The sequence below is a fragment of the Monodelphis domestica genome, chromosome 4 (genome assembly GCF_027887165.1).
Source record: "Monodelphis domestica isolate mMonDom1 chromosome 4, mMonDom1.pri, whole genome shotgun sequence".
Classification (NCBI taxonomy): domain Eukaryota; kingdom Metazoa; phylum Chordata; class Mammalia; order Didelphimorphia; family Didelphidae; genus Monodelphis; species Monodelphis domestica.
The window spans coordinates 355,245,889-355,256,366 of NC_077230.1; the positions used below are offsets into that span (position 1 = coordinate 355,245,889).

Here is a 10,478-nt window from a genome sequence, read left to right on the forward strand (position 1 = left end):
GAATGAGGAATTTCAGCTGTTGTGACATTAAGAACATTTTTTTTTGTACAGCTATGAAATTTGAAGCAGAGTAAGCAGGGAAGAATGGCTCTCTATGACCCAGTTTCTTTTACTGGTTTTGGTAAGCATGAAAGATAATAATGAAAGAAGAAAATGAGAGAAGCTTAAGGGTAGGAGAAAGCTTATATCTTTCTCTGTGTCCCAAAAATATCAAAGGGAAAGGAAAGGATCTATTTGTACAAAAGTATTTAGAGCAGCTCTTTTTGTAGTGCCAAAGAATTAAACACTGAGGAGATGCTGAACAACTGGGAAATGGTTGAACAAGTTGTAATATAAAGTTACAACAGAATACTATTGTTCTTTTAAGAAATAATAACCTGGATGATTTCAGAAAAGCCTGGGAAGAATGAGCTGATGCACTGTGAAGTAAACAGCACCAGAAGAACTTTGCACTGAGAAAAAGCAGTATTGGAATGATGATCAATGGTGAAAGACAGCTATTTTGAACAATACAACGATCCAAGTAAATTCCAAAAGATTTATGATGGAAAATTCTATCTTCCACCAGAGACAGAACTGATAAACTTGAAGTACAGATTGAAGCATATTTTTTCACTTTCTTTTGCTTTCTTTTTTTTTTTTGCAATATGTCTTTTTTTAAAACATTATTTTATTTGGTCATTTCCAAACATTATTCATTGTAAACAAAGATCATTTTCTTTTCCTCCCATCCGTCCCACCACCTCTCCCATAGCCCACGCATGATTCCATTGGGTATAACATTTGTACTTGATTTGAACCCATTTCATTGTTGTTGGTATTTGCATTAGAGTGTTCATTTAGAGTCTCTCCTCAGTCATATCCCCTCCACCCCTGTAGTCAAGCAGTTGCTTTTCATCGATGTTTTTACTCCCACAGTTTATCCTCTGCTTGTGGATAGTGTGTTTTAGATCCCTGCAGATTGTTCAGGGACATTGCATTGCCACTAATGGAGAAGTCCATTACTTTCGATTGTGCCACAGTGTATCAGTCTCTTTGTATAATGATTTCCTGGTTCTGCTCCTTTCACTCTGCAGCACTTCTTGGAGGTCCTTCCAGACTCCATGGAATTCCTCCACTTTATTATTCCTTTTTGCACAATAGTATTCCATCACCAACATATACCACAATTTGTTCAGCCATTCCCCAATTGAAGGGCATCCCCTCATTTTCCAATTTTTGGCCACCACAAAGAGTGCATCTATGAATATTCTTGTACAAGTCATTTTCCTTATTATCTCTTTGGGGTACAAACCCAGCAGTGCTATGGCTGGATCAAAGGGCAGTCTTTTATTGCCTTTTGGGCATAGTTCCAAATTGCCCTCCAGAATGGTTGGATCAATTCACAACTCCACCAGCAATGAATAAGTGTCCCTACTTTGCCACATCCCCTCCAGCATTCATTACTTTGCATAGCTGTCATGTTAGCCAATCTGCTAGGTGTGAGATGATACCTCAGAGTTGTTTTGATTTGGATCTCTCTGATTTTAAGAGATGTAGAGCACTTTTCATGTGCTTATTAATAGTTTTGATTTCTTTGGCTGAGAACTGCCTATTCATGTCCCTTGCCCATTTATTAATTGGAGAATGGTTTGATTTTTTGTACAATTGATGTAGCTCTTTGTAAATTTGAGTAATTAAACCTTTGTCAGAGGTTTTTATGAATATTGCTTCCCAATTTGTTGCTTTCCTTCTGATTTTAGTTACATTGGTTTTGTTTCTACAAAAAATTTTTTAATTATTTATTTTGCATTTTGTGACTCTTTCTAAGTCTTGCTTGGTTTTAAAATCTTTCCCTTCCCAAAGGTCTGACATATATACTATTCTGTGTTCACCTAATTTTCTTATAGTTTCCTTCTTTATGTTCAAATCATTCACCCATTTTGAATTTATCTTGGTGTAAGGTGTAAGGTATTGATCTAAACCTAATCTTTCCCACACTGTCCTCCAATTTTCCCAGCAGTTTTTATGAAATAGTGGAATTTTGTCCCAAAAGCTGGGTTCTCTGGGTTTGTCATATACTGTCTTGCTGAGGTCACTTACCCCGAGTCTATTCCACTAATTCTCCTTTCGGTCTCTTAGCAGTACCAAATTGTTTTGATGACCACTGCTTTATAATATAGTCTGAGATCTGGGACTGCAAGGCCCCCAACCTTTGTATTTTTTTTTCATTATTTCACTGGATATCCTTGATCCTTTATTCTTCCAAATGAACTTTGTTATGGTTTTTTCTAGATCATTAAAAAAAATTTTTGGAAGTCCCATGGGTATGGCACTAAATAGATAAATGTGTTTGGGTAGGATGATCATTTTTATTATATTGGCTCGTCCTACCCATGAGCAGTTAATGTTTTTCCAATTGTTCAAGTCTAGTTTTAGTTGTGTGGCGAATGTTTTGTAGTTGTGTTCATATAGTTCCTGTCTTTGTCTCGGGAGATAGATTCCTAAGTATTTTATTTTGTCTATGGTGATTTTGAATGGGATTTCTCTTTCTAGTTCTTGCTGCTGAGCTGTGTTGGAAATATATAGAAATGCTGATGACTTATGTGGGTTTATTTTGTATCCTGCAACTTTACTAAAGTTGTTGATTATTTCGATTAGCTTTTTGGTTGAATCGCTAGGATTCTTTAAGTAGACCATCATATCATCTGCAAAGAGAGATAATTTGGTCTCCTCCTTTCCAATTTTAATGCCTTCAATTTCTTTTTCTTCTCTAATTGCTACTGCTAGTGTTTCTAGTACAATGTCAAATAATATAGGTGATAATGGGCATCCTTGTTTCACTCCTGATCTTAATGGGAATGCATCTAGTTTATCCCCATTGCAGATGATATTATTTGATGGTTTTAGATATATACTGTTTATTATTTTTAGGAATGACCCTTCTATTCCTATGCTTTCTAGTGTTTTTAATAGGATTGGGTGTGGTATTTTATCAAAGGCTTTTTCTGCGTCTATTGAAATAATCATGTGGTTCTTGCTGGTTTGCTTGTTGATGTGGTGAATTATGTGGATGGTTTTCCTAATATTGAACCAGCCCTGCATCCCTGGTATAAATCCTATTTGATCATGGTGAATGACTGTTCTGATTACCTGTTGGAGTTTTTTTGCTAGTATCCTATTTAAGAATTTTGCATCTATATTCATTAGGGAGATTGGTCTATAGTTTTCTTTCTGTGTTTTTGGCCTGCCTGGTTTTGAAATCAGTACCATGTTTGTGTCATAAAAGGAGTTTGGTAGAACTCCCTCTTTGCTTATTATGTCAAATAGTTTGTATAGTATTGGAGTTAGCTGTTCTTTGAATGTTTGATAGAATTCACTGGTGAATCCATCAGGCCCTGGGGATTTCTTCTTAGGAAGTTTTTTGATGGCCTTTTGGATTTCTTTTTCTGATATGGTATTATTTAAGAAATCTATTTCTTCTTCTGTTAGTCTAGGCAATTTATATTTTTGTAAATATTTATCCATATCACCTAGGTTGATATATTTATTGCCATATAGTTGGATAAAGAAGTTTTTAATGATTGCCTTAATTTCCTCTTCATTGGAGGTGATGTCCCCCTTTTCATCCTTGATGCTGTTAATTTGCCTTTCTTCTTTTCTTTTTTAAATTAGATTGACTAGTACTTTGTCTATTTTCTCTATTTTTTCAAAGTACCAGCTTCTAGTCTTGTTTATTAGTTTAATAGTTCTATCACTTTCTATTTTACTAATTTCTTCCTTAATTTTTAGGATCTCTAGTTTGGTTTTCTTCTGGGGGTTTTTAATTTGTTCATTCTCAAGTTTTTTTATTTGAATTTCCAATTCATTGATCTCTGCCCTCCCTAATTTGTTAATATATGCACTCAGGGATATGAAATTTCCCTTAAGTGCTGCTTTGGCTACATCCCATAAGGTTTGAAAGGATGTCTCACCATTGTCATTGTCTTCAATGAAATTATTAATCATTTCTATGATTTCTTCTCTAACTAACAGATTTTGGAGTATCATATTATTTAATTTCCAATTAATTTTTGATTTGGATCTCCATGTACCCTTACTGATCAATATTTTTATTGCTTTGCGATCTGAAAAGGTTGCATATATTATTGCTGCTTTTCTGCATTTAAATGCCATGTTTCTGTGACCTAGTGTATTATCTATTTTTGTGAATGTGCCATGTGGTGCTGAGAAGAAAGTGTATTCCTTTATGTCCCTATTTATTTTTCTCCATATGTTTATTAACTCTAATTTTTCTAAGATTTTATTCACCTCTTTTACCTCTTTCTTATTCATTTTTTGATTTGATTTATCTAAATTTGATAGTGGTTGGTTCAAGTCTCCCATTAATATGGTTTTACTGTCTATTTCCTCCTTCAATTCTCCTAGTTTCTACATTAGAAATTTGGATGCTATATCATTTGGTGCATACATACATGTTGATTAGTGATATTTCCTCCTTGTCTATAATCCATTTTAACAGAATATATTTACCTTCCCTATTGGAATATGTCTAAATAAATTTACATGTATATTGAGTATAATTTCACTTATCTTCTCAGTGGGTTAGGTGGGAATAGAGAGGAGAGAATTTAGAACTCAAAATTTTTTAAAGTAAAAAAAATGCCTAAATAAAATAAATCCCACCAGCCATGGGACATACCTTAAATATTTTATTCCAATATCATATGCCCCAGCAGGAACTCAGTCATCTTGAGCATTTTAAAATTCAATAACAACAAAGATTTATTGACACTTTCCCTACCCCCAAACACATACACACATGCATGAAATACAGTCTTGCCCTAGACATGATTATCCAAATTCAGAAAGGTTATGATCTTGGTCTTCACCTAGTTAATTAGTTACTGGGAGGAAAGTTATCAAAATGCTATAGATAGGGGATGTGGCCAAGTCAGGACATTAATGCATTGCTGGTGGAGTTGTGAATTGATCCAACCATTCTGGAGGACAATTTGGAACTATGCCCAAAGGGTGATAAAAGACTATCTGCCCTTTGATCCAGCCATAGCACTGCTGGGTTTGTACCCCAAAGAGATAGTAAGGAAAAAGACAGGTACAAGAATATTCATAGCTTCACTCTGTGTTGCCAAAATGTTGGAAAATGAGGGGATGTCCTTCAGTTGGGGAATGGCTTAATAAATTGTGGTATATGTTCATGATGGAATATTATTGTGCTCAAAGGCATGATAAAGTAGAGGAATTCCATGGGAACTGGAAATATGCAGGAAATGATGCAGAGTGAAAGGAGCAGAACCGGGAGAACATTGTATACAGAGACTGATACACTGTGGTATAATCGATTGTAATGGAATTCTCCATTAGTGGCAATGCAGTGATTCTGAACAACTTGGAGGAATCTATGTGAAAAACCACTATCCACATTCAGAGGAAAAAACTGTGGAACTAAAATCACCAAAGAAAAACAATTGTTTGATTACATGGGTTGAGGGGGTATTGGTTGGGGATGTAAACTCTAAATGCACATCCTAATGGAAACACCAACAACATGGAAATAGGTTCTGATCAAGGACACAAATAATACCCAATGAAATTGTGCATCGGCTGTGGGAAGGGTGCATGGAGGGAAGGGAAGGAAATAATGTGAATATTGTAACGAAGGAATAATGTTCTAAATTGACTAAATAAATTAATTCAAATGGAAAAAAATGCTATAGATAATATTAACTCTGAGCTTCAGAACCTGTTTAACTCAATCTAACTTTTACTCTCCAGGTTTCCTCCTCTGGGTTATGGAAGGAGAGAATAGCATTTGTATCTCTTTGGAAAAGAGGCAGAATGGTGTAGGTTCCTTGAGAGTTCCTTACAAGGAGACAGAGTCCTTTGGGAACCAGAAAGTGCCACTGGAATGGGACCTTCTAACAGTACTCAATTCCATCCTACTTCCTTTCTGCTACTGGGGATTCCAGGACTGGAAGATATTCACATCTGGATTGGCTTCCCATTTTGCACTGTATATTTGATTGCTCTTATAGGGAACGTGACTGTTCTGTTGGTGATAAAGACAGAGAGGAGCCTCCACCAGCCCATGTTCTACTTCTTAGCCATGCTGGCTATCATTGACCTAGGCCTATCCACTGCCACCATTCCCAAGATGTTGGGTATATTCTGGTTTAACCTGAGGGAGATTCTGTTTGGTGCCTGTGTCACCCAGATGTATGCCATACATATGTGCACTGGCCTAGAATCTGTAGTGCTCACAGTCATGGCCATTGACCGCTTCGTGGCCATCTGTAAGCCTCTAAGATACACCATGATCCTCACTGACAAAGTGGTGGCCAATTTGGGGATAATGATCATAATGAGATCTTTAGTTTTTGTAACACCATTCATATTTCTTGTCCTGAGACTTCCATTCTGTGGTGCCCGAATCATTCCTCACACTTATTGTGAGCACATGGGGCTAGCCCGTCTGGCCTGTACGAGTATTAGAATTAACATCATCTATGGTCTTGTGGCTTTCTCTGTAGGCTACATAGACCTTTTAGTGATTGGCTTTTCCTACATTCAGATCCTAAGGGCTGTATTCCGCCTCCCGTCTCACGATGCAAGGATCAAGGCTCTCAGCACCTGTGGTTCCCATGTCTGTGTCATGCTGGCCTTCTATACTCCAGCCCTCTTTTCTTTTATGACCCACCGCTTTGGCCACAACATTCCTGGTTATATCCACATCCTTCTTGCCAATCTGTATGTGGTTGTACCACCTGCCCTCAACCCTGTCATCTATGGAGTCAGGACAAAGCAGATCCGAGAGAGAGTGCTCAGGATACTCAATCCCAAAGGTTCTTAACTCCCAGGATCAGGATGCTTTCTCTTCCCATTCCAAACATAGGGATTGAGTGTTGGCTGCTCACAATGGAGATGAAACTTTTGTAGACAATTGCAATAGTCAAATTTTTCCCTCTTTTTGTATTCCTTTAATCAGTACCTGCTTCCATCATACACATACATCATTCTCTCCACACACAGCTCCAGTGCTCTGTTACGATAATTATTTTCCAGAAGTGGAGAAGAGAGTGATTTCAGATTATCTAGGGTAGTAATGTCACACCACTGAACTATACACAAGTATCATGACAGCTCATATTTGGACTTAGAAACCTATGCATATTCATATTTTAAAATTATTTTCTGTTAAATATTACTCAATTACATTTTTATCTGGTTCAGGCCACTGTCAGGACTATTGTGGGGCTAATACAGGCTAGAGACCACCTATTTGAAACCTTTTATTTAGCCTACATAAAAAATTTTTTTAAACATTCATGTCATCTATTTTTTTCAGAGAGCTTTTGTACAAAGGCAATTCAATAAATATTGTTTTTGCAATATCAAACTGAGTGATTTCTGACCAATTATGATTCTTTATATTTCAGGTTGTGAAAAAGTCAATGGTTAAAATACAATATCCTTTACTGTAATATGATCATAGAGAAGTTTTAGCTTTGGCCTAGCAGAGTCATTCTACTTATAGTATCATAAAAATCTATGCAATTAATTAAAACCATTAATTGTGATTAGATTCTTGGCACCCTATCATTAAGAGGCTTTATTAATTGACTTTATGTGAAAGAATTAGGAATAGGAGAATCAATTAAATATAATCAATATTTTACCTATTACCCTACTACTAAATCTATTCTATAAATGGTTTATTCACTGGAAACTTCATGGATATAAATAACCCTAAAATCTAGTAATATTATAAAAAATGAAAAATTGCCTTTTAAAATCTCACAAGGGGGGCAGCTGGGTGGCTCAGTGGATTGAGATCCCAGCCTAGAGATGGGAGGTCCTAGGTTCAAATCTGGCCTCAGACACTTCCTACCTGTGTGACTCTGGGCAACTCACTTGACCTCCATTGCCTAGCCCTTACCACTCTTCTGCCTTGGAACCAATACACAGTATGGATTCACTAAGACAGAAGATATGGTTTAAAATTTTTTTTTAATTTATGATTAGTAAAAAAAAGTATTTCCTTCTTCATTTAATATTTAGAAGAGATAGTCTCTCTACCATCAGGTAACTCATGCATGAGTTAAAGATGGTCCACACCCTTGGAAAATTCCTATTGTAATGAAGGAAATAGTATCTTTACCATAAGATCCAAAATTATTTCATCATACCTGGACCCCAAGATAGCAAAGAGATTCTAGCACCTATTAAATTAAATTAGAGGGATCAGTACACTAGGCTGAATGAATGAAGCTCGGATTTCTATTCCCCAAACTCCAGTCCCAGGGGAACTGCCCTTCAGAGGCAAATCTAAGGAGGCTGATTATACTAGTACAAAGACTCACTCTTCAGAACCTAAAATCCACTGGTTTTAGACCGAAAAGCCTATGAGAAGATACAGGAAAGGCAGATACTTCTGGTGAGTGGGTTCTTGATTAGGCTTGATGATTTAAGGAAGCCTGGGAAGTTCACCCTGAGCAGCAACAGCAGTAATAGAAAGGGAGACTAGATGACTGAGAGGTACACTGGGCCAAATTAGACTGAAGAACCCAGGCTTTTCAGGAGATTTTCAAATGAACTAGAGAGATGAGACTGAGGCAGGTTTTCCTGGGGTAGAGGGAGCAGTAATGGGGAAAATATGATTTGAAGATGCTCCAGTAACAGAGCAAATGCCAATACAGACTACATAGGAAACCAAGATACATTTGTCATAACATTCCCTAAAGAGACATAAGATACATGTTGTAATTAGATTGATTTTAATTCGGTAAACATTTATCACCATACTGCAAGAGAAGATCATATTGTTTGGAATAAGGATTTTGAATACTTGTTCAGGTGTCTATTACCTTAATGGTAGGGAAGGTCTGGTTTGATTTTATTTGTATGCTCAGCACTTAGCATACTATATGCTAATCAAACAACTGAAGTATCAGGCATTGTGCCAAGAGCTGTGGATACAAAGGCAAAAAAAATCACCTAGTAACTACTCTCTAAGAGCTCACAGGGTCCAGGGGATACAAGACAAGATGCAATCAACTACATATAAAAACATATAGATCAGGTAAATAGAAATAATAAACAGCACTAAGGAAGACCATGACAGGTTTCTTTCATACAGTGACATTTTAGCTGGGTCTTGGAAAAAGTCAGGGATAGTTGGAAAGAGGCGAAGAGGGAAAGAATTATAGATAAGAGGAACAGCCAATGCAAATGTAAAGTCAGAATGGAGTGTTTTGTGTAATGTACATTAAAGAGACCAAGGTCACTTCCAGCCAGTTAAAGGCAACCATGTCACAAAAAGGTTAAGAACCCGTGATACAGAGGAATTCTGAGGTTGATTTAGAACTTGTTGGTTAATTGTATCACTGTGGATAGGAAAGATAAGAATGATTTCATTGGTAAAGGAAACTCCTAGGTGAGTAAACTGTTGTCCAGTGCAGGTCAGTTCTTTCTCAGCAACTTACAATTTTTGAGAGCTGCTAAGAGCACTAAGAAGTCACACTACCAGTGGGCATTAGATTCAGTAATTAAGTCCCAACTTCCTGACTTTTAGGATGACTTTATCAATTACACTATGCTACCTTTCAATTTTTTTCAAAAATATTATATCATATAGTAGTATGAAAGTGCTGTTTAAGTAATTTATATGAATAAATAATTTATGAAAATATAATTTAATTTACAAAAATCTAGAAAAAGTCTGTAATGCAGGTCTGCAATATTCACTGGCATTGTCCATTCAATAATATTGATTTCAATGAAGTTGTATATTTCAGATTTTCTGATTTCCAAAAGCTATAAGGGTCAAATGAACTCTATGATTATAGATTTGGGATCCAGAAAGATCTTAATAGGCTAGAATAATGATCTTCTCTCACCTCTGTGCCATATGTGGATATAAACCACTCCCATTACACACAATTAATCCCATCACCTAAAATACAATGATCTCTCTTCATCCTTGTTTCTGAGAATTGTCCTCTTAAGGCTCAGATCAGGTGGCACTTGTCTCTTAAGATTTCTTTAATCACACATCTTCTTCATGCTCTCTTCCTCCTCAAATTACTCTATATTCCTTTTATTTTTCTGTGCAAATTTGGTATACATCCAACAGATTTTAAACTTCTTATGATCACCAATTATTTCAATATTGTCCTTATCCTTAAAAGCACCCAGAATCATTATTGGAATAGAGTGGGTAACAAGTAGAGGAGATTTGAATTGAATTGAACTTTCTTATCACATAATTTTCCTTTCTCCAAATTTGTCTGCAATGATAATATGAGAGACTTTCTCAGATGTCTTGATAAAATCTAGGTGTACCAAGGCTGTGGCATTCCAATAATCTACCATTGTCAATAATTTAACAAAAAGGGAACGTGGTTAGTTGGGTGTGAATTTCCATTCATATTTGTTGAATTGTAATAAAGACTGTTTCCCTTCTTAAATACTCCTAAAGA

The 10,478-nt window shown here is 36.2% G+C and overlaps 1 protein-coding gene across 1 annotated transcript; it reads left to right on the top strand.

Moving 5' to 3' along the window:
• The first annotated feature begins 5,908 nt into the window (after nucleotides 1-5,908).
• LOC100024194 (olfactory receptor 52E5-like) lies at nucleotides 5,909-7,287 on the top strand. The gene has a single exon (XM_001375488.3). It carries the CDS (start codon nucleotides 5,909-5,911, stop codon nucleotides 6,848-6,850), a length of 942 nt encoding a protein of 313 aa, XP_001375525.2. The 3' UTR covers nucleotides 6,851-7,287.
• Nucleotides 7,288-10,478: the final 3,191 nt, after the last annotated feature.

What these genes read in the sequence shown, in the direction of transcription:
- LOC100024194 (XM_001375488.3), top strand. Translation starts at nt 5,909, where the DNA reads ATGGGACCTTCTAACAGTACTCAATTCCATCCTACTTCCTTTCTGCTA.